At 44.9% G+C, this 25,009-nt stretch overlaps 1 protein-coding gene across 4 annotated transcripts in view; it reads left to right on the top strand.

The window, feature by feature from the left end:
* The window catches only part of LOC110494487 (receptor-type tyrosine-protein phosphatase gamma), a 316,560-nt gene that overhangs the window by 212,049 nt on the left and 79,502 nt on the right, over positions 1-25,009 (top strand). For all 4 annotated transcript variants that reach the window (XR_016488024.1, XM_036950543.2, XM_036950544.2 and 1 more), the window contains exon 4: positions 1,963-2,111. Coding sequence is in view for 3 of the 4 variants with exons in the window: in XM_036950543.2 (XP_036806438.1) it covers positions 1,963-2,111 (149 nt within the window). In the remaining variant the exon portion in view is untranslated. The remainder of the gene's footprint in view (positions 1-1,962; positions 2,112-25,009) is intronic.

The raw sequence follows: 25,009 nt of genomic DNA on the forward strand, positions 1-25,009 counted from the left end.
CTTCTTGACTCTGCGTACTCCATAATGCACGCCTAGCAAGACAAACATCCTCTTGTTGTGCAATGCATTATTTATACATTCTCCACTACTTATAAATGACAGCTGAGTATTTCACCTGTTACCTGTTGTATTCAGCGTGACAGCTGAGTATTTCACCTGTTACCTGTTGTATTCAGCGCATGTGACAGATACAATTTGATTTGATTTGATTGACATAATCACCTAAAGCGTCTCTGAATAATGGATGCTTCAATCAGCTTCTTTTAAAAGTGCTCCTGCTTCTGTGAAAGCTGTATCCTTGACTGAACTCTGACCCTGTCACCTTGAAGCAGGAAGTCATTATAGATGTCTCACTGCCAGAAGAACGGTGTCATGGTTTTTGAGAGGGAGAGGAGGGCGGCTGGATGAAGAGGGATGAACGGAGAATACTCTCACAGAATCGTATAAAATAAACCTTTTTAAGAAATTCATGATGACTTGGAGCCCTGAGGAAATATTTGCATTGATCATGGCTTTATTTTCATATATGCCCCCGGTTTTCACACACTGCTGTCCATGGTCTCGCTGGCTTAGCGTCTAATTCCGGCTCGCCTGTTAGCGCGCCCAAACACTGGCTCCCATCGCTAATGAAACTCCCAGGGCTTGCCTTCCCCTCACACACTGGATTAGGACTCTGAATCAACAAAAGGCAAAAACAAATGATGAAAAAAGAGAGCAAGATATGTGTTTTTCTTTCTGCCTGCTGTGCTCTGAACACTAATGTAAGCTGCAGTTCCATCCCTTCCGCTAGCCTGTTAGCATAAACCGCAACAGCTCAGCCTAGCCACAGTGGAGGAGTGAGACTTAGCATAGCAGCAATACAGTGGAGTGTATTTAAGTTAGCCACTGTGGTAGAGTCTCCCTCCACTTCACCTTTTTCTTCTTTGAGTCCCATGCAGTAGATGCTAAGAAACTAATTTAGCACACTATGCGTGGTTAATCCCTCATATTGCAGTCTCAATGGTAGTATGAGGTTTGCCAGGAAGACCAGGCTCCCACAGGATGTCCTACTACTCAGTGTAACCTTAGCTTCTTGGATCCAGACTGGTAGAATTTCAGTGGGAGTGCCAACAATCTTGTACAAGCACCAAGTGACACGTCTCTTAAAATCTCCAATATCTCCCAGAGGACACAAACTACACAAGGAGGGGAAATTAACTTTGATAGACCAGCCTTTTGTTTAAGGGTCAAAGGCTTTAGCGGAGTCTACGACATGAGAAATGTCAAACTAAGTAAATGGAATTTAACAGGCCTGCTGTATTTAGTTTGAAATGCCTCAAGTTTCAAACTTTTCTGAAGACGTTGAGATGACAACCAGGCCACTCATTTCACTTGAGTGCTTCTTCTAAATGGGACAGAAATCTCCTCTGAAAGGAGGAGTAGAAACAATTCTGAAATTCAATCACAGTAAGAAATCGGTTTGACAATGGGAGCATTTATTTAAGGTCGTATTAGTTAATTAAATGTGGGTCTATTCAGTCAAATTTGTGAATAAAAAAATGTCCTCCCTCTGTCAATTTCCACTTTATTTCAACAAGCGTATGATGAACTAACAAAAGATTTGCAGAGGCAATTAGAAGTGGCTGAGGAGATAGCTTTTACCAGACAAATTAGCCCTTAATTAGAGACCCAGCCTTGTAGGGCAGGCAGCACAGACGTTATAGAAGCACCACATGTTATATTCAGAAAATGCATCAGCATCCCCTTGGGGAAGCTAAATAGATGATGAACCTCAATACCAAGTGCTTTGAATGAATGTAATTTTATATTGTTTGTAGGCCAAACAGAAGTTTCACACTGTGTCTATGTCCGTTTACAGGCCCAACGCTCTTAACCGCTAGGCTACCTGCCACCTACCTGACCCTCATGTAACTCTCTCTCTCTCTCTCTTTCTCTCTTTTCTTCTCTCTCTATCTCTCTCAGTGGCTATCATGCTGAAGGATGACTACTTTGTGCGTGGTGCGGGCCTGCCCGGGCGTTTTAAGGCGGAGAAGGTGGAGTTCCACTGGGGCCAGAGCAACGGATCTGAGGGCTCTGAACACAGCATCAACGGCAAGAGGTTCCCAGTGGAGGTGAGAGCGAGAGGAAAGGAGTGTGAATGGGAATATCTGGAGGAGAGAATTCTAGAAAACCCAGTGTGTGAATGAGGAGCAGTGGGGGTGGGAGTCTGCCCCCTGTCAGAATGGCGAAGAGTAGAGGGTGGTCCCATATCGATCTAAAAATGTGATGGCCAGGGCCCTGGGGTCTGATCAGTGGATGGCCAGTGATGGTCGATCTCACTCCTAAAGTCTGATTTATCAGTATGGGCGTCTGGTCTGGCGCAGCACACTGCAGCTAAGAGACAGCTGTTGTTCCCTTGAATGGCAAAATATAATTATTATGTTTTGATTAGTATAGATCATTTGACATTTGGTGAGTTTGGCTGGTGTCAGCAGTTTTAAGAAGGTTATTATAGTATTTATTTTTATACTAGTTTTTATGTTCAGTTAAATTTCAGTTAGTTTTCAGATCCACTTTGCTAGTTTTTATTTAGTTTAAGTTTTATGAAAACATTTCTATTTAGTATTTAGTTTCTGTTTTAGGTTTAGTGTTAGGGACAGAAACTAGCATATGCGTGGGAGGCTAGGAGCCATCTATGTGTTGTATGGTTTTTGTTTTTTTGGGGTTGTCACTTGTTGACACCGTGGGGTGTTAATGCACAAGGTGATGGGTCAGGTCATAGGTTAGGTTAGGCTTAAAGGTGCAAGATGCAAGATGACGTAGATGCATGAAGGAAACAGTAGTAGTAGGTCAATTTACGAAACAACCAGGATCATTGAAGAGTGAGGCTGAACTTCTCCGCTGTTTTGGTCCCATAGCCACCACATTGTAGCAGTGTGAAGCACAGATCCTCTGTGTGACTATGTGAGAGCAAAGTCTTGCATCATGCTCATCTCAATGGCCACGTAAGGGTGGATCACTTTTGTCAAGTCAGTGGGCCAGTGTGTTGAATAATGGGGATAAACAATGTCATATTTGCACCTACATGTCAACTGCATGAACTTTACAAAAATGATGTGATCAAAGGTCATGAAGTTTTTATTGCAGCCAACCGCAATTTTCTGCAGTTGCTCTTCACCAACTTAAAACAGGATTGTTAGTTATTTATTTTCAATTTACTAAATCGTTTTTTCATGTTTTGTTTTAATTTACTATAATAACCTTAATTTTAAGTATTTCAATTTATGTTGTCATTTCAGTTTTTTTCATTGGGTGCTTTGTCCCTCCAATAACATTAATGTACTGCTTACAAGGCCTTGGAAATTCATGCTGCATCTCATGTTTCACACATTCACTTTTGCGCATTGCGAAACTGATCAATAAAAGGCCGAACTCCCTCTTCTGTTATATTGATGATTTCTTGAATGATTCATTGTATCATTTGCGGTCCACTCTGTTGATCTCTGTCCTGATGTCTGCAGAATAGAATGTTCTTTCTAGCCAATATGCCAGCATGAAAGATTAACTGGATTTGATTAGTTTGGGCTGGTTATTCGTGCGACATGGTCATGGCCGTAACTATATAATATGATTGATATATGATTGACATCGGTAATTGTTTCTAATTTGACAAATAAATACATAATACAAATATATTTTTTACACACAAAGAAAATCTATTATGGGTGAACATCTGAATATGCTCCCAGCGTTGATCAAAGTTCCGAATGCTTATATTCTTGATCTGTCTGAGTTCTAATAGTGCCTGCCTCTTTGCGAACGAGTGGAATCATGAACAGTGGTTTGCTCGTTATGTTTGCCTGCGTCCCCCTGATTTGCCTCCCGGATTTTCCTTTTTAGTAGCACGTTCACCACTCAAACAGCTAACTCCGCCCTCTCATGGCACAGGCCAAGGGCCTGATATGTAAAAAAAAATAAAAATAATAAATACCCCAGCTCGCAGTCGGCTTCACTAGAGAACTACAGTAGAGATGCTGCTGACAATGTGCGAGATGCCAGACAAAAGGCCATTTTAAAACTCTCCCGCAGCAGTATTGCAGTAATGTTGAAGGGCTCTGGGTAGTATTACTTAGCCAACTAGAAGGATGAAGTAAGAGGCTAACGTTAAACGGAACCTAAAAAGTGTTTACTAAGTTCTCATAATAACTTTGCTTTACAGAGAGTAGGCTACTGAGGCAGACAGTGATGTGGCGCTCAGTGGTGAGACTGAGGCAGGCTGCAGTGTATGCAGGAGGAAGCAGAGGAGACAGAGAGAGAGAGGAAGCAAGCAGAGAGAGAGAGATTAGTTTAGTGGTTCCCAAACTTGGGGTCAGGGCCCCATGTGGGGTCCCCTGAAAAAACTGTACTAATCTAATCAAACAAGTTAGGAACTTAAAAATATATATTTTTCAATATGAACATCTCCATATGGCCTCTTCCCTATAGGCAAACAATACAGTTCTAAAAATGTCATACATTAATGTTTACATGGGTGGTTGTTCGCCATATCCATTCCCCACTGTTTTTTCAACTACAAAACTGATATTAATACAGAATCATAAGTAATATTCTAATAATTCATGTGAATGTCATAATATGATCATCTGTGTGCTCCATTCATGTCTGTTTGTGCGGAGCATTATTAGTAATGCCTAGGAATACAAATGTGAATGCTATGTCATTTGATAAGAGATATAATTAAAGAGTTGATGATTTTATGCAGTTCATCAGTACAACTGACTGAACAGTCACTAATGCTATGTGTCAGTGTGAATCACTTCTCATATATCCGGGTAAAACATTACAGTTGAATAGCTAATAGGCTTTGTAGATTGACTGAGGTGTGTTTGTAGAATGACTGATGTGAATGAACCTACAGAAGCCAAGGTGATAATGGCTGGGGTCATTTTTGCTTGTTTTTGCTCATCTCCAAATAGCATTTTTATGTTTTTATTTCATTGTATAGAAAAGCAGTAAATCAGCTTCAACTTTACCAAAAAATTCTGGGGAGACTTTTCGGACCTCACTAAAACTCAAACCCTGGTTACAGCCCTGGACTTGGTTGTCTGAGAGTGTTACTGTGGTGAATTCTAATGAGTGCTGACAACTCCCCCTACTCATGTCCTTATCTGTACAGAGAGAGCGAGAGAGAGCGAGAGAGAGAGGGAGGGAGAATAAGAGAAAGGTAGGGGAAGGATATAGAGCTGAGGGCACAGTAGAAAGAGAGAGAGAGAGAGTAAGGGAGGAGGAACGCACTGTGGAGATAGTTCACAATTAACATTCTGTCAAGGAGGGCGATTGTGTCTAAGAGGTAATTAAATATGCCAGTGGCAGGGCAGTGTGTGTGTGTGTGTGTGTGTGCGCACCCCATTGCCGTCATGCCTTGCTGTGCTATTGATTATGGCTTCCCATCATCTAATGTCACATGACCTCTTTAATGTCACAGGTGCTATGCTGACCTGTATTATAGGAGAGATGAGAGCAGCTCTCCATCTCAGCTTTTCTACTGGTAGGAAAACAGCAGTGTTAATATAAAGTGGTAATCCACAGGTACAAAGTGGCTTTGTTTCTAAATCTGGATGCAATACACTGAGGCACCGTGGGTCTCTCCCAATCTTATTTGGATGTACTGTGGCAGGGAAATTGCCAATGACAAGGTTTAATTTGGAAAATACCTTAAACCCTGGGTGGTTTTGCAGAGCCATTACTTGAAAATGTGGGTCTAGTTAAATTGGTTAGCGCTGAATCTCTGCTTCTCCCGCTTGACCTGACCTGAATTCAGTGGCTGTGGTTTCCTCCACTGTTGTTGTCCAGTCTGAGATCATGTATAGCGTTTGATGGACAAAGGCTCAAGCTTTGGGTTTTTTCTTTCATTTTTTTAATCTGTATCAGTGTTCCCCTATATACTTAGCCCATTTAAAATGATCTGTTTTGATCTTCATTATGTATAACCCAATATTTTATTTGATGCCACTGCCCATTTAGAACATTAGCGAAATGCTAACCCCCTAGTGATTCCTCAACACATTACAAGAGATGCCTGTCTGGTGATAAGAGTATGAAGAGAAGAGAACCCTCAGACTAAGGCAGACAGGGCTCTCAATTGCAAGAAGATAGACACTCCCCCAGCAACAGAGAAAAACAACCCCATTGACACAAAGCCTGACATATTATTAAAATAAGTACTTGTAGCTGATTATACGCATTAGTGGTGATCATGCCTTCTTCCACTTCCCTTCCTTATCCCCCTCTCTTTTTTCCCTAAGTAAATCTAACCACTCTCACTGTGTGTGTGTGTGTGTGTGTGTGTGTGTGTGTGTATGTGTGTATGTGTGTGTGTGTGTGTGTGTGTGTGTGTGTGTGTGTGTGTGTGTGTGTGTGTGTACGTGTGTGTGTGTGTGTGTACGTGTGTGTGTGTGTGTGTACACGTGTGTACACGTGTGTACGTGTGTGTGTGGGAGGGGGAGGGCTGAAGCTGAAGCACTTGCTGGTCACAGTTTTTCTTAGTGGTCCTTTAAGTAGCACTCTATCCAATGGAATGAGAGATCATCTGGAATGTAAGAGGCATGTAAGTTCTGACCTCGTAAGGGAGGACATTTCTGTGATGTCATTTCTGTTGGGTAGTATGACCGGTGTCAAAGTAAAAAGAGAGGAAAAATAAATAAGTTAATAGAATGAAAGAAGGATTTTAAACATGCTAGTCATATATAACACACTCTAAAAGCCTTTATCAACAGTAATGGTAGTATGCTTAGTGCTAACAGAGAGACAGACAGCATGTACTGTAGCTGTGGCCAGATGTCCTTGGTGACTGTCACTAACAGACCCTGGTTGGTCTGAGCCCTCTCCTATGAATACTCATGAGGACACTGCTGTCAACACAGAGGAGATTTTCTGCAAAATGCCACTTTCATTTCTTAAAGTCCTCTTGAATGATTTATGTTTACAAGCCTTGCCATTTAGTAATTGTTCTCTAATAAGCTTGTGATTAAGTGGGGGACTGCTGCGTTCCTACCTGCTGTTTTAACTGTAAAACACTGCTTAATATGCAAAGCACAGCCAGGCAGGCATGAAGCACAGCTCTCCATCTGTATCCATCACCCACGGTGTGTTACCCTGCTCATACTGTACAACAATCACATCCCCACCCTCAGTCTCTGAATGGATTCCGGAAAGATTTGGCTTCAATGATTTATAAATGAATTATGCATGGAGTATGGACTGAATTTATTTGATTGTAGGAAGCTTAACTTCATCGGGGTCATCTTCAGGATAAATTGAATGCTATAGGAATGAGTTGGTGTATCATGGAAAGGATGACACATCATCACAACAGAACTCAAACTCAGTTTAGCATAATGTCAGAATGACCTCAAATCAGGTTATTGCAGTATCATTCCTTGCAGGGACATCTCTCTGAAACTCTCTGTTTACGGTGTCAGAGAGGAAGTCTTCCCACTTTGTATTATCACACATCTGCTCCCGTGTTCTAAGGTGGTGAGAGGAGAGTGTTCCAGCTCTATTTCTCCATGCCCTCTTGACACCCTGGAGTGATTTCACTGCTCTCTCAGTCTTTCCATTCTGTCCAGCGTAAAGGCGCCCACATGCTTCCCAGCCTAAACAGTTCGGAATAGTTTGAGCATATATTATGACGACATTTTGTTATGTTTTTGTTTGTTCAGTTGTTTGGCCACACCCCAAAAAATGATTGAGGCAAGCCGAAGTTGTTAGCCGAAAGTCTACGCCCCTTCGACAGGGATTGGTCAACAGTAGGGATTCTTCAGTAGTCTTTGTTGTCATTCAACAAGTGACCATTTTTTTATTTAGAAATACTCTACCAAACATCTCATTTAGATTTAAAATTGCGCGACTAAGATCTCTTTGGCAAAAACATCAAAATCAATGATAGATTATCTTAGATAAATGTGTACTATTACATGTGTACTATTTAAATGAGTTTACTGGCTTAGGCGTCTCAAAATGGACAAACTGTACTATTGCCCCTTTTTTCTCGTTTTTGAAGTGAATGTCTTTTAAGGGAGTATGCGAGCACACTCGTTCAGTTCGCCTAGCTGACTTCGGCTAGCCGCCAGCCGAACTGAAGCTGTCATGTACTGTCATGTTGTGTCTTGTTTCTGTCCTTTCCCTTCACCCTGTCTCCCCCTGCTGGTCGTTGTTAGGTTACCTTTTCTCCCCCTCTTTCCCCCAGCTGTGCCTTGTCTCCTCCTAACTACCTCGTCACCCCTTTTCCCACCTGTTCCCTTTTTCCCTCTGATTAGTCCTCTATATCTCTCTCTGTTTCTGCTCCTGTCTTTGTCGGATTCTTGTTTGTGTTGTTCATGCCTGAACCAGACTATCGTCATGTTTGCTGCAACCTTGTCCTGTCCTGTCGGAACCTGCCGGTCCATCTGAGCCTACGTTTTGTTTTGTTATTAAAGAAGCTCTGTTTACGTTAATTCGCTTTTGGGTCCTCATTCACGCACCGTAACAGAAGAATCCGACCAAGAATGGACCCAGCGACTTCGGATCCTCTCCACTCAGCCGTCGAGATCCAGGGAGCGATGCTAGGCAGACACAAGCAGGAATTGTCTGCTGCTCGACATGCCGTTGAGACCCTGGCCACCCAAGTCTCCAACCTCACAGAACAGGTTCACCATCTCCGCCTCGATCCACCGGCCACTTCCAGGGCTTTCGAATCTCCGGAGCCCAGGATCAATAACCCGCCGTGTTACTCTGGGGAGCCCACTGAATGCCGCTCGTTCCTCACCCAGTGTGATATTGTGTTTTCTCTCCAGCCCAACACTTACTCCAGGAGCACTGCTCGTGTCGCCTACGTCATATCTCTCCTTACTGGACGGGCTCGTGAGTGGGGCACGGCAATCTGGGAGGCAAGGGCTGAGTGTACTAACCAGTATCAGGACTTTAAGGAGGAGATGATACGGGTTTTTGATCGATCTGTTTTTGGGGAGGAGGCTTCCAGGGCCCTGTCTTCCCTATGTCAGGGTAATCGATCCATAACAGACTACTCTATTGAGTTTCGCACTCTTGCTGCCTCCAGTGGCTGGAACGAGCCGGCTTTGCTCGCTCGTTTTCTGGAGGGTCTCCGCGCAGAGGTAAAGGATGAGATTCTCTCCCGGGAGGTTCCTTCCAGCGTGGATTCCTTGATTGAACTCGCTATTCGCATTGAGCGACGGGTTGATCTTCGTCACCGAGCTCGTGGAAAGGAGCTCGCGTTCTCCGTTGCTCCCCTCTCCGCATCACTACCATCTTCCTCTGCCGGGTGCTGAGCCTATGCAGCTGGGAGGTATCCGCATCTCGACTAAGGAGAGGGAACGGAGAATCACCAACCGCCTCTGTCTCTATTGCGGTTCTGCTGGTCATTTTGTCACTTCATGTCCAGTAAAAGCCAGAGCTCATCAGTAAGCGGAGGGCTACTGGTGAGCGCTACTACTCCTGTCTCTCCTTCAAGATCCTGCACTACCTTGTCGTCAGCTTCCTGCAGTGCCTTAATAGACTCTGGGGCGGAGGGCTGTTTTATGGACGAGACCTGGGCTCGGGAACATGACATTCCTCTCAGACAGTTAAGGGAGTCCACGGCCTTGTTCGCCCTGGATGGTAGTCCTCTCCCCAGGATTCAGCGTGAGACGCTACCTTTAACCCTCACTGTTTCTGGTAATCATAGCGAAACCATTTCTTTTTTAATTTTTCGTTCACCTTTTACACCTGTTGTTTTGGGCCATCCCTGGCTAGTTTGTCATAATCCTTCCATTAATTGGTCTAGTAATTCTATCCTCTCCTGGAACGTCTCTTGTCATGTGAAATGTTTAATGTCTGCTATCCCTCCTGTTTCCTCTGTCTCTTCTTCACAGGAGGAGCCTGGTGATTTGACAGGGGTGCCGGAGGAATATCACGATCTGCGCACGGTGTTCAGTCGGTCCAGGGCCACCTCTCTTCCTCCACACCGGTCGTATGATTGTAGTATTGATCTCCTTCCGGGAACCACTCCCCCCCGGGGTAGACTATACTCTCTGTCGGCTCCCGAACGTAAGGCTCTCGAAGATTATTTGTCTGTAGCTCTTGCCGCCGGTACCATAGTCCCCTCCTCCTCTCCCGCCGGAGCGGGGTTTTTTTTTGTTAAGAAGAAGGACGGGTCCCTGCGCCCCTGCATAGATTATCGAGGGCTGAATGACATAACAGTGAAGAATCGTTATCCGCTTCCTCTTATGTCTTCAGCCTTCGAGATCCTGCAGGGAGCCAGGTTTTTCACTAAGTTGGACCTTCGTAACGCTTACCATCTCGTGCGCATCAGGGAGGGGGACGAGTGGAAGACGGCGTTTAACACTCCGTTAGGGCACTTTGAATACCGGGTTCTTCCTTTCGGCCTCGCTAACGCTCCAGCTGTCTTTCAGGCATTAGTCAATGATGTCCTGAGAGACATGCTGAACATCTTTGTTTTCGTTTACCTTGACGATATCCTGATTTTTTCACCGTCACTCCAGATTCATGTTCAGCACGTTCGACGTGTCCTCCAGCGCCTTTTAGAGAATTGTCTTTTTGTGAAGGCTGAGAAGTGCTCTTTTCATGCCTCCTCCGTCACATTTCTCGGTTCTGTTATTTCCGCTGAAGGCATTAAGATGGATCCCGCTAAGGTCCAAGCTGTCATTGATTGGCCCGTCCCTAAGTCACGCGTCGAGTTGCAGCGCTTTCTCGGCTTCGCGAACTTCTATCGTCGTTTCATCCATAATTTCGGTCAGGTGGCAGCCCCTCTCACAGCCCTTACTTCTGTCAAGACGTGCTTTAAGTGGTCCGTTTCCGCCCAGGGAGCTTTTGATCTCCTCAAGAATCGTTTTACATCCGCACCTATCCTTGTTACACCTGACGTCTCTAGACAGTTCATTGTCGAGGTTGACGCGTCAGAGGTGGGCGTGGGAGCCATTCTTTCTCAGCGCTCCTTCTCTGACGACAAGGTCCACCCTTGCGCGTATTTTTCTCATCGCCTGTCGCCGTCGGAACGTAACTATGATGTGGGAAACCGCGAACTGCTCGCCATCCGCTTAGCCCTAGGCGAATGGCGACAGTGGTTGGAGGGGGCGACCGTTCCTTTTGTCGTTTGGACTGACCATAGGAACCTTGAGTACATCCGTTCTGCCAAACGACTTAATGCGCGTCAGGCGCGCTGGGCGCTGTTTTTCGCTCGTTTCGAGTTCGTGATTTCTTATCGTCCGGGCTCTAAGAACACCAAGCCTGATGCTTTATCTCGTCTCTTCAGTTCTTCAGTAGCCTCCACTGACCCCGAGGGGATTCTCCCTGAGGGGCGTGTTGTCGGGTTGACTGTCTGGGGAATTGAGAGGCAGGTAAAGCAAGCACTCACTCAAACTCCGTCGCCGCGCGCTTGTCCCAGGAACCTTCTTTTCGTTCCCGTTCCTACTCGTCTGGCCGTTCTTCAGTGGGCTCACTCTGCCAAGTTAGCCGGCCACCCTGGCGTTCGGGGTACGCTTGCTTCCATTCGCCAGCGCTTTTGGTGGCCCACCCGGGAGCATGACACGCGTCGCTTCGTGGCTGCTTGTTCGGTCTGCGCGCAGACTAAGTCCGGTAACTCTCCTCCTGCCGGCCGTCTCAGGCCGCTTCCCATTCCCTCTCGACCGTGGTCTCACATCGCCTTAGATTTTGTCACCGGACTGCCTTCGTCAGCGGGGAAGACTGTTATTCTTACGGTTGTCGACAGGTTCTCTAAGGCGGCTCATTTTATTCCCCTTGCTAAGCTTCCTTCTGCTAAAGAGACGGCACAAATCATCATCGAGAATGTTTTCAGAATTCATGGCCTTCCGTCAGACGTCGTTTCGGACAGAGGTCCGCAATTCACGTCTCAATTTTGGAGGGAGTTTTGCCGTTTGATTGGGGCTTCCGTCAGTCTCTCTTCCGGCTTTCACCCCCAGTCTAACGGTCAAGCAGAACGGGCCAATCAGACTATTGGTCGCATCTTACGCAGTCTTTCTTTTCGCAACCCTGCGTCTTGGTCAGAACAGCTCCCCTGGGCAGAATACGCCCACAACTCGCTTCCTTCGTCTGCGACCGGGCTATCTCCTTTTCAGAGTAGCCTCGGGTACCAGCCTCCGCTGTTCTCATCTCAGTTCGCCGAGTCCAGCGTCCCCTCCGCTCAGGCTTTTGTCCAACGTTGCGAGCGCACCTGGAAGAGGGTCAGGTCTGCACTTTGCCGTTATAGGGCGCAGACTGTGAGGGCTGCTAATAAGCGTAGAACTAAGAGTCCTAGATATTGTCGCGGTCAGAGAGTTTGGCTCTCCACTCAGAACCTTCCCCTTAAGACCACTTCTCGCAAGTTGACCCCGCGGTTCATTGGTCCGTTCCGTATTTCTCGGATCATTAATCCTGTCGCAGTTCGACTTCTTCTTCCGCGATATCTTCGTCGCGTCCACCCGGTCTTCCATGTCTCCTGTGTCAAGCCCGTTCTTCGCGCCCCCGCTCGTCTTCCCCCCCCCCCCCCCCCCATCCGTGTCGAGGGCGCACCCATCTACAGGGTCCGTAGGATTTTGGACATGCGTCCTCGGGGCCGTGGTCATCAGTACCTAGTAGATTGGGAGGGGTACGGTCCTGAGGAGAGGAGTTGGGTTCCCTCTCGGGACGTGCTGGACCGTGCGCTGATCGATGATTTCCTCCGTTGCCGCCAGGTTTCCTCCTCGAGTGCGCCAGGAGGCGCTCGGTGAGTGGGGGGGTACTGTCATGTACTGTCATGTTGTGTCTTGTTTCTGTCCTTTCCCTTCACCCTGTCTCCCCCTGCTGGTCGTTGTTAGGTTACCTTTTCTCCCCCTCTTTCCCCCAGCTGTGCCTTGTCTCCTCCTAACTACCTCGTCACCCCTTTTCCCACCTGTTCCCTTTTTCCCTCTGATTAGTCCTCTATATCTCTCTCTGTTTCTGCTCCTGTCTTTGTCGGATTCTTGTTTGTGTTGTTCATGCCTGAACCAGACTATCGTCATGTTTGCTGCAACCTTGTCCTGTCCTGTCGGAACCTGCCGGTCCATCTGAGCCTACGTTTTGTTTTGTTATTAAAGAAGCTCTGTTTACGTTAATTCGCTTTTGGGTCCTCATTCACGCACCGTAACAGAAGCCTTCTGATGCCTTAACCTGGCCTCTTCCTCCTCCTTCCACCACCATTGCCCCCTACTCCTCCTTCTCCTCCATGCTCCTGCCCCTCTCCCACCTATGGGCCTCAGAACAAGATGGGGGCAAGGTAGGTGATGTGCACACTCTCACAGACGCTGAAGGTACTGTATCACAAATAATAGATGTCAGTGATGAATGGAATTTTATTTCCGTCAACCTTTTTGCATACCGTATGTATGGTAGTACTGTGTACAGTACATTTGTGTCTTAGTGTGTTGATATTTGCACAAACACAATTGATGGGCAAAGTACCTGCCCTCCATGACACCTACAGCACCCGATTTCACAGGAAGGCCAAAAAGATCACCAAGGACAACAACCACCCGAGCCTGTTCACACTGCTATCATCCAGAAGGCGAGGTCGGTACAGGTGCATCAAAGCTGGGACTGAGAGATTGAGAAACAGCTTCTATCTCAAGGCCATCAGACTGCTAAACAGCAATCACTAACTCAGAGAGGCTGCTGCCTACATTGAGACCCAATCACTGGACACTTTAATAAATTGATCACTAGTCAATTTAAACAATGCCACTTTAATAATGTTTACATAACATACGTTACTCATATCACATGTATACATTGTATTTTATTGTATTTTATACCATCTACTGCACCTTGCCTATGCCGCTCGGCCATCGCTCATCCATATACTTACTGTATATGTACATATACATTCACCCCTTTAGATTTGTGTGTATTAGGTAGTTTTTGGGGAATTGTTAGATTACTTGTTAGATTTGTGTGTATTAGGTAGTTGTTGGGAATTGTGAGATTACTTGTTAGATATTACTGCACTGTTGGAATTAGAAGCACAAGCTTCAAATTTTCATTTGCTACAGGGTTATTTTCCTCCTGTGAGAAACTAGTCAAATTAAGATCCTACATCTGTGCATAATGACTGGTGCGTTGGTTCTATTTTCGGTGCTCGTAGATACTTAGCACAGTTGGTATAACCTTGCCAGAATGCCCACGCTTTAGTTATGCTCGTTCTGTTGTTAAGGTTACTTCCAGGTCTTGACAACACAGACGCCTATGGTGCTGTGCATGGCTATTTAATGACTTAGGGGATAGGGGATACAGGGGATACAATCAAACAAATATTGATCAAAGTCTATGCCAGGCTAGCTAAAGCTTTAATCTGCTGTCTGTGTAGTGTACAGACAGAGGAAATGAGTGGCATGTCAATCAAAACATGTCAGGGAGAGGAAGGAAGTGTAACAAGATGTCAAATAAAAAAAACTATATATACAAGGGGGTGCCGGTACAGAGTCAGTGTATGGGGGCACCGGATAATTGAGGTAGTATGTACATGTAGGTAGAGTTAATTAAAGGGCCTATGCATAGATGACAACAGAGTGGCAGTGGTGTGGAGAAGGGAGGGGGGGGGGGGGCAATGTGAATAGTCTAGGTAGCCATTTGACTAGATGTTCATCAGTCTTATGGCTTGGGGAAGAAGCTGTTTAGAAGCCTCTCGGACCTAGACTTGACGCTCTAGTACCGCTTGCCACGTGGTAGCAGAGAGAACAGTCTATGACTAGGGTGGCTGGAATCTTTGAAAATGTTTAGGGCCTTCCTCTGACCTCGCCTGGTATAGAGGTCCTGGATGGCAGGAAGCTTAGCCCTAGGGATGTACTGGGCCGTTCACACTACCCTCTGTAGTGCCTTGCGGTCAGCGGCCGAGCAGTTGCCATACCAGGCAGTGATGCAACCAGGATGCTCTTTCGATGGTACAGCTGTAGAACCTTTTGTGGATCTGAGGACCCATAGCAAATCTTTTCAGTCTCCTGAGGGGGAATAGGTTTTGTCTTGCCCGCTCCACGACTGACATCGTGTGCTTGGACCATGTTAGTTTGTTGGTGATGTGGACACTTGAAGTTCTCAACCTGCTCCACTGCAGCCCCGTCGATGAGAATGGGGGTGTGCTCGGTCCTCCTTTTCCTGTAGTCCACAATCATCTCCTTTGTCTTGATCACGTTGAGGGAGAGGTTGTTGTCCTGGCACCACACGGCCAGATCTCTGACCTCTTCCCTATAGGTTGTCTCGTTGTTGTCGGTGATCAGGCTTACCACTGTTGTGTCATCTACAAATTGAATGATGGTGTTTGAGTCGTGCCTGGCCGTGCAGTCATGAGTGAACAGGGAGTACAGGAAGGGACTGAGCACGCACCCCTGAGGGGCCCCTGTGTTTTGGATAAGCGTGGCGGATGTGTTGTTACATACCCTTACCACCTGGGGGGTGGCCCGTCAGGAAGTCCAAGATCCAGTTGCAGAGGGAGGTGTTTAGTCTCAGGGTCCTTAGCTTATTGATGCGCTTTGAGGGCACTGTGGTGTTGAACGCTGAGCTGTAGTCAATGAAAAGCATTCTCACATAGGTGTTCCTTTTGTCCAGGTGTGAAAGGGCAGTGTGGAGTGCAATAGAGACTGCATCATCTGTGGACCTGTTGGGGTGGTATGCAAATTGGAGTGGGTCTAGGGTTTCTGAGATGATGGTGTGGATGTGGATGTGAGCCTTTCAAAGCACTTCATGACCAGCCTTTCAAAGCACTTCATGGCTACAGACGTGAGTGCTATAGGTCGGTAATCATTTAGGCAGGTTACCTTAGTGTTCTTGGGCATAGGCACTATGGTGGGTGGTCTCTTAAAACATGTTGGTATTACAGACTCGGACAGGGAGTCCTGTATTGACGCTTTGCCTGTTTGATGATTCGTCGGAGGGCATAGCGGGATTTCTTATAAGCTTCCGGATTAGAGTCCCGCTCCTTGAAAGTGGCAGCTCTAGCCTTTAGCTCAGTGCGGATGCTGCCTGTAATCCATGGTTTCTGGTTGGGGTAGGTACGTACGGTCATTGTGGGGATGACGTAATTTGGCTCAAAGAGCGTCCACGGAGGAAATAAAGAACAAATTGATTTATTGTTGAGAGGGTAAAGGATGGAAAAGAAGAGTCAACTTAGAGATACGGTTTTAGTGGACTCTGAGAGGAGGTTTTACAGCAAAGTCATAATATTATAATTTTCAACAGTTGGTCTATTTTGTGTTTGATTCAGAAAGGAGAAATATTGTGGAGTGGTATTCTTATGTATTGTCATGTTGGGCCTCTCACACTTTCTCTCTTTGTGTCCCTCTTCTTCTCTATTTCTCTTCTCTTTGTCTCTCTCTCCCTCACACACTATTTCTATATCTCTCTCTCTCCCTCCCTCTGTCGTTCCCTTTCTTGGCAGCTACATTCCATTAAACCTTCAAAGATAACTGATGACTGCCATGCCAAGCTCCTTTTTTAAATGTATTTCTCTATTTTATTTATGATTGGCCTCCCTCTGGATCGGGAGGCGTGCAATTTCTAACATAATGTTATATTTCCTGGCCTGTCCTCAATGACACCGAAAAACACAGCCATTCTTTAAAAGCCCAATGCTACCTAGAGGGCAAAAAGATGTTGTCCCAGTTCTGGGCTAGCTTGATACCATTTTTAATAATCTCGTTGCCGATACAGGCTGCCTTTTGTTTTCTCAAAAGCAATATTTTCCAGATTTTATGAAAAAGCAATACTCCCGAAATTGAAAAAGGAGGGACTGACATTCTAACATTTCTCATGTAATGTATTTTGGGGTTTTTAGATAGATTTCAAAGGGCTCAACACACCAAACATGTTTAATATCCCAGCTATTGCACTTTCGTCCTGTATTGTAAACCTGGCTTTTAAAGCCATTGTAGTGAGGGAGACTTGAGGTAGCTTTGGTGCCACAGGTGCCTATGCTACAATGATCTTTTTGATGGACATCCATTTGTGAGAAATAAGCAGAGCCTGGTGGAGTGCACCAATGGAGTGCTCAGCCAGGTACTAAACTCCATGGAGAGCTCTGGTTGTGTGAATCACAGCATCAAAACAACACCTTGATGTGCTCTCTCCCAACTAGGACACAGAGTGGAGCACATCCTGTATGTCTGTCATTGGTTCCTTCCCAGCACAAAGGCTTGTGATTCAGCCTCAGATCTTCCATGGTCCCAGAGGGTGATATCACAGAGCCCTTCCCAGTCTTGTTGAACCTCCCCTCTGATGGAACTCTATTCCTCTCAGTATCCACTTCAAAGTGGAAGAACACCGAGGCTACTGTGTTTTTGTTGTCAGACCGAACATTACAAGACTTAGGACGGACACGTGCATGATATATGTGATACATGTGAGCAGATATGCCTCCAAACACATCATATGGAACACAATCTCTTTTGTATACTTTATTATATGGCTTTGAAACCAGTGGTTTATGTATTAGCTCTCTGTCAGCGATCAAGCTCATTAGATATTTGATTAGACTTTTTATCTTGTCGCACTCCGAGTCACTGTTTTCACTCTTTGAAGGAGCGTGTTTGTTTTTGTCAAGCTCAAGTAGGCCACAATCTCTTTCTTAATGAGCCAGATTGTCCACATTAATATTTCAGTCCTATTTGCAGAGACAATACACACACACACACACACACACACACACACACACACACACACACACACACACACACACACACACACACACACACACACACACACACACACACACATACACATACACTTCCCTAACAGTGGTGTAATTTGCAGACCATGGGAGACTCCCCAGTCTCTATCAGCCTCATTATCTATCTAAACAACTTAAAACTAGGGGACAATTCACAAACACTCTCTTCCCCACTCTCTTCCCCTCCCTCTTCCCCTCTCTCTTTCCCTCCCTCTTCCACTCTCTTCCACTCTCTCTTCCCCTCTCTCTTTCCCTCCCTCTTCTACTCTCTCTTCCACTCTCTCTTCCACTCTCTCTTCCACTCTCTCTTCCACTCCCTCTTCCACTCTCTCTTCCACTCTCTCTTCCCCTCTCTTTCCCTCCCTCTTCCACTCTCTCTTCCACTCTCTTCCACTCTCTCTTCCACTCTCTCTTTCACTCCCTCTTCCACTCTGTCTTCCACTCTCTTCTGCTCTCTTTTTCCATCTGTCTCCCCCATTATTTTGCTCCCTCTTCCCAGCACTCTTTCTCTGTCTCCTTCCCCTGTTTTACGGGGCCCTGGGCTGACATAGCATTGTCAGAGAAGTAAATGTGATCTTGAATCTCAGCATGCTGGTTGCTGAGTCATCTCAGTGTAGTGCAGGATAGGGAGGAGCTGCCATATACAGAACATACAGTACACACAGGTGCACAACCATGATTAATATTCCTTCTACAGTTTGGCAGATAAATCACACTCAGGCCTCACTGCGTTTTGTCTTTTCAGCATTTAAGCCATGCTATTGAGTAAACATTCCACCCGTGTATATGGCAGACATGCTTGGTGTAGTTGATATGGCCATGTTCCCCTCTCTTCTTCCTCATTTCCTCTCTTCTCTCTTCAGTCTTTAGGACAGTGGTATTCAAACTTATTAAGCGGGAACCCCATTTTTTCCCCAATAATTTCTGGTGACCCCACCCCAAATCTAATGACACAACCTTAAAACCAGTAAATTTAGATTTTTACATCAATAAATAACCTTCAATTCATAGCATTTTCATCTCTTATCTAAATGAAAGGAAACCAATTAATGTATTTTTAAAATTATCTTTCTCAAAAATGTTTGCATATTTGTCCCATCCCATATTTGTACTCTTAATTTTTTGTTAATAATAAAATAAAAATCTTGTTTTATTTATTTTTCCGACCCCTCTGCACCTCCCCCAGTGGGGCCGCGACCCCGACTTTGAATACCACTGCTTTATAAGCACCATGGCCCCTCTCTCGTTGGGATTCTGAACCTGTGTGGTGTTATTTAAGCAATAAGGCCCAAGAGGGTGTGGTATACCACGGCTATACCACGGCTAAGGGCTGTTCTTTACTATGATACAGCATGGAGTGCGTGGACACAGTTCTTAGCCATAGTATATTGGCCATATATCACAAACCTCGAGTGGCCTTTTTGCTATTATAAACTAATAATTAGAGCAGTAAAACAAAAGGTTTTGTCATACCTGTGGTATATGGTCTAATATACCACGGCTGTCAGCCAATCAGCATTCAGAGCTTGAATCACTCAGTTTATAATACCAGTTATATTAAGGCTGTCAAGCGCTATATGCTTGGAACGTGCCCTTAACGGCTCAAACATATTTTTTTCTCTCTCCTGGTGGTCCGTAAAGTCTAAAACATTTTTAGATGTGTCTGTAGGATTCACACGAGGTGCAATCCCCTCTGTCAGGAGCAAAGACTTGAATTGGCTCATTTGTGCTGGAGAAATTGGAAAATTGTGCTGTCTGTGCTGTCTGACACAAGCAGAGGGAGAAAAGGTTGTAGAGATTGAGGGTGGAGAAGAGGGGAGGGAGAACATGTGCGTGCGTGAGTGTGCTGGCTGAATGGATGGGAAATCTTTGGGAAGCGCTCCCCGGGGCTCTGGCCACTCGTTTATCTGCCTCCTTCCTTCACGTTGATGGCTGTTGTTCTAAAGAGATAAAGTGTGGAGGTGGATAAACGCAGCCTGTCAGTCAAAGCCAACATAGTGAGGGATGGAGGCGCCAGGCCAACCATGGCACTCTCTACCCCCATGAGAAGTCACACAGAGGATCCATAATCATGATACATTAACATGCCACCTGCATAGGTCTCATGATTAATCACATAGACCCGTTAATGTTGGGGTAATGTGTCACGTTCTGACCATCGTTCGTGTATGTTTTCCTTGTTTTAGTGTTGGTCAGGACGTGAGCTGGGTGGGCATTCTATGTTGGATGTCTTGTTTGTCTATTTCTATGTCTGGCCTGATATGGTTCTCAATCAGAGGCAGGTGTTAGTCATTGTCTCTGATTGGGAACCATATTTAGGTAGCCTGGGTTTCACTGTGTGTTTGTGGGTGATTGTTCCTGTCTCTGTGTTTTGTTGTCACCAGATAGGCTGTTAGGTTTTCTCACGTTTATTGTTTTGTTAGTTTATTCATGTTCAGTTTCTTCATTAAAAAACATGAATAACAACCACGCTGCATTTTGGTCCGACTCTACTTCACCCAAAGAAAATCGTTACATAATGTTTTCCTCGCTCTCATGCAAGATATTAATACAGTTGAAGTCGGAAGTTTACATACACTTAGGTTGGAGTCATTAAAACTCATTTTTCAACCACTCCACATTTCTTTTGTTAACAAACTATAGTTTTGGCAAGTCAGTTAGGACATCTACTTTGTGCATGACACAAGTCATTTTTCCAACAATTGTTTACAGACAGATTATTTCACTTATAATTCACTGTATCACAATTCCAGTGGGTCAGAAGTTTACATAGACTAAGTTGACTGTACCTTTAAACAGCTTGGAAAATTCCAGAAAATTGACTCAAATGATGTCAATTAGCCTATCAGAAGCTTCTAAAGCCATGACATAATTTGAGTCAATTGTAGGTGTACCTGTGGATGTATTTCATTGCCTACCTTCAAACTCAGTGTCTCTTTGCTTGACATCATCGGAAAATCAAAAGAAATCAGCCAAGACCTCAGAAAAAAAATGTAGACCTCCACAAGTCTGGTTCATCCTTTCCAAACGCCTGAAGGTACCACGTTCATTTGTACAAACAATAATACGCAAGTGTAAACACCATGGGACCACGCAGCTGTCAAGAAGGAGACGCGTTCTGTCTCATAGAGATGAATGTACTTTGGTGTGAAAAGTGCAAATCAATCGCAGAACAACAGCAAAGGACCCTGTGAAGATGCTGGAGGAAACAGGTACAAAAGTATCTATATCCACAGTAAAACGAGTCCTATATAGGCCTAACCTGAAAGGCCGCTCAGCAAGGAAGAAGCCACTGCTCCAAAACCGCTATGAAAAAGCCAGAATATGGTTTGCAAATGCACATGGGGACAAAAATGGTACTTTTTGAAGAAATGTCCTCTGGTCTGTTGAAACATAACAGTGTTTGGCCATAATGACCATCGTTATGTTTGGAAGGGGAGGCTTGAAAGCTGAAGAACACCATCCCAATCGTGAAGCACGGGGGTGGCAGCATCATGTTGTGGGGGTGGCAGCATCATGTTGTGGGGGTGCTTCGCTGCAGGAGGGACTGTTGCACTTCACAAAATAGATGGCATCATAAGGCAGGAAAATCATGTGGATATATTGAAGCAACAGCTCAAGACATCCGTCAGGAAGTTAAACTTGGTCGCAAATGGGTCTTCCAAATGGACAATGACCCCAAGCATAATTCCAAAATTGTGGCAAAATGGCTTAAGAACAACAAAGTCAAGGTATTGGAGTGGCCATCAGAAAGACCCGATCTGAATCCTATACAACATTTGTTGGCAGAACTGAAAAAGTGTGTGCGAGCAAGAAGGCCTACAAACCTGACTCAGTTACACCAGCTCTGTCAGGAGGAATGGGCCAAAATTCACCCAACCTGTGAAAGGCTACCCGAAACGTTTTTAAAGGCAATGCTACCAAATACTAATTGAGTGTATGTAAACTTCTGACCCACTGGGAATGTGATGAAAGAAATAAAAGCTGAAATAAATGGAGTCAAACGTGGTTTCCATATGTTTGATCTGTTTGATACTGTTCCATTCCAACCATTACAATGAGCCCGTCCTCCTCTAGCTCCTCCCACCAGCCTCCACTGAATGACCAAAATCATGAGACGGGCTTACCAAGAAAAACTTCCCAAATTAAGAAAGGAGTTGGAGCACTCAACAAAAAAAAAGCACAAATATATTTATTTTAGCTCACTTTAATCCATTGTACAGGATGCGAACAAGTGACTGACGTTTCGACGTTAAGCTGACGTCTTCCTCAGAGTGATCTGACCATTGCACTTAGCTCCTATTTGAGACACAACAATGTAAGAAAATAATAATGCTAATATTTCAGTATGTCCTTAGACACTGTGGATCCTAAGGGGATAAACAATGATTTTTCACTGTCCTCGTTTCTATAATGTTGTTGCCTTGATTTTGGGGGTCTCTGTGTCTCCGGATTCAAAGACACAAATATCATCTATGCATGTTTTGAAATGGCTGATTGATTAATGAGACACACTATTTCTCTTATTATTACTATTATTTTGTGCAATAATTTGCCATTTACCTTGCAGCATATTATTATTTTCTTACATTGTTGTGTCTCATTGTGCCACGAGGCTAATTTCAATGGTCACGTCACTCTGAGGAAGACTATCATGTTGAAGTAAGACCCAGATGCAGACAGTGTAGAAGTAAAGAGTTTATTACAACCACAGGGGCAGGCCTAATGACAGGTCAAGGCAGGCAGGGATCAGTAATCCAGAAAGGGTGTAATGGGTCCAGAACGGCAGGCAGTCTTAGGGTCAGGGCAGGTAGAACAGTCAAAACCGGGTAGGACTAGAAAACAGGAGCAGGAAAACAGGCAGGAGCAGGGAAACAAACGCTGGTAGGTTTTACGAACAAAACTAACTGGCAACAGACAAACAGAGAACACAGGTATAAATATACAGGGGATAATGGGGAAGATGGGCGACACCTGGAGGGGGGTGAAGACAATCACAAAGACAGGTGAAACAGATCAGGGTGTGACAAAGACGTCAGCTTGACGTCGAAACGTCAGTCACCTGTTAGCATCCTGTACAATGGATTGAAGTGAGCTAAAATAAATCAATTTATGCTTCTTTTTTTTATACCTCAAAATAGTATTTTTGGATGTTTTTCTTGGTAAGCCATTTTCATATATAGAGTACGGTAATATTTGTTTTTGTCTTGGTGAAAACTTATTTGTGATGTACATACTATATAGAATAGATGTGGGTGCGTGCATGCTTGATCATTTGGCCCCATGATGGAGTGACGTTGAATTATTAGAATATCTCGCCAGAATAAGTCAACCTCAGAGTCACTATCACTGTCTCACGACATATACTGACACCAAAACATGTCAGTCACTCTGTGTGATACAAATTGTATTTTTTGCTGTGTTTTGTTTGTGCTCATAACAATGTCATAATGTTCCTGGATAGGGCCTTTGTATTTGACGTGGCTATTAGTTGTAATCTCAGTGAGGCTCTTCAGTAATTACTGCTCTGCTCTGGGAGTCACCAGTGAGAGGTTGTCCTGAGCTATGGATCCACTCTAATCCAGGACAATGAGGAAATGAAAACAACAAATTGGTTAACGTTGTTAAGACACTGGTCATTATGTGTATCTCCCCGAGCACAGAGACAGGCTCAAATTGTTGGCCAGCCCTTGCCCGAGGCCACCACAGCCCAGGAAGTCAGCTGAATGGCTGTAATGAGTGGTCTGGGTCACTTCCTCTCCCTAGGTCTTTGATGTAAGGGGAGAGGAACTCATCAGAGGAACTCCACCACCCCTGTTCTATCAGTCTCAGACGGCGTTGGAGGAGGGGTTATTTTTAGTGGGACCTTGTGACCCTGCTCCAATGGTCAGCATGTTCAAACCATCTCTGACCATCCACTGGGTTCTGGCTGCTACTCTAACTTTGGGAGATTAGTGATGATGGACCCCTGTGAGGAGTAGCGGGGGCTCCCTTCCTGCATTCTGGGGAAAAGCATGGTTGTTTTGAGTTGAGATGGAGCATGGAGTCTTTGCTGTGCACCTACTACCCTTAAACTAGAGGAATGGAGAGATGGTGTTACAGACCCCCTAAGGCCATGAAACAAGGCAGATTTCCTCCCCTGTTCTTTTTCTCTAGAATTATAGTTCTCTTCTACCCAGGTGGTTTTTCTTTGCTGCTGATTTTGGTGTGTAGGTCGGTGCTCCCAGAGTGTTCCCTGCACTGTGTGTGGTGTGTGTCATTGTGTCCAAGTCAAGACATTTCTCTCTCTCTCTCTTTCTCTCTTAGGCATTGTGTTATTAGAATGATCTCTGTGTAGTGGGTAAGCACCCACTGCTGACCATGGGAAATTTCGGGGAGATAGAAAAACATTGAGAGAGTGAGAAAGAGAGAGAGAAGAGATACAGCACAGTGAGGTCTGAATATATCAAGACCCTTCTTTGCTTTCTATCTGGGTGCAGATGATATTCTGTCATGGTTTCCCCTTTTCTACCAGTTACAAAAGTAAAAAGGAATGAAGATTTAGAGAAAATATCTTTGTTTATCATTGTATTTCCTTCTGCATCGTCATGCTCCATGACTGCCGTCTCTCCCCATCAACTGCTGTGCTGTTCCTTGTGTGTTGATATCCCACTGGGCACACACTAGTTGAATCAATGATGTTTCCACGTCATTTCAATGAAATTTTGTTGAACCAACGTGAAGTTGACGTTAAATTGACATCTGTGCCCAATGGGATGTGTGAGCAGACCTGTCCTCTGTAATAGCTCACCGTGACCTTTGTGTTAATAGAGCCTGGGATCACAGCTCTCTCTCTCTCTCTCACACACACACACACACACACACACACACACACACACACACACACACACACACACACACACACACACACATAGGAGAGCAGGAGACAGGCCTGACACAAACCTGCTTGCTCTCTGTAAGCCTGTGCATATTTATCCAGGCTTTTCTGTGAACTAGGAGAGGAAAATACCTTTCATTTAAACACGTTTGCATTCACTCAGGAATGTCAACAACCAGTCCCCTGGTTCCTTTCTTTGTGTTTGATTATGTGTGTGTAAGTGATCCATGAAATGGAGAGAGAGAGTGTGTCTGTGTGCATGTCTGTATGTCTGTGTGTGTGTATATGTTCCATATTTCTTGACTTAATTGCAGCCTGGTATTGAATAATGATGACACAGGGGTGACATCAGTCATTGAAGGGAAAAGAGGATGGCATGGCTGGGACCATAGGGTGTGAGGTCTGTCCTTCAGTGTCATGATATACTGGTG

The sequence above is a fragment of the Oncorhynchus mykiss genome, chromosome 17 (assembly GCF_057628025.1).
Source record: "Oncorhynchus mykiss isolate SJ-2025 chromosome 17, ASM5762802v1, whole genome shotgun sequence".
In the NCBI taxonomy this organism is placed as follows: domain Eukaryota; kingdom Metazoa; phylum Chordata; class Actinopteri; order Salmoniformes; family Salmonidae; genus Oncorhynchus; species Oncorhynchus mykiss.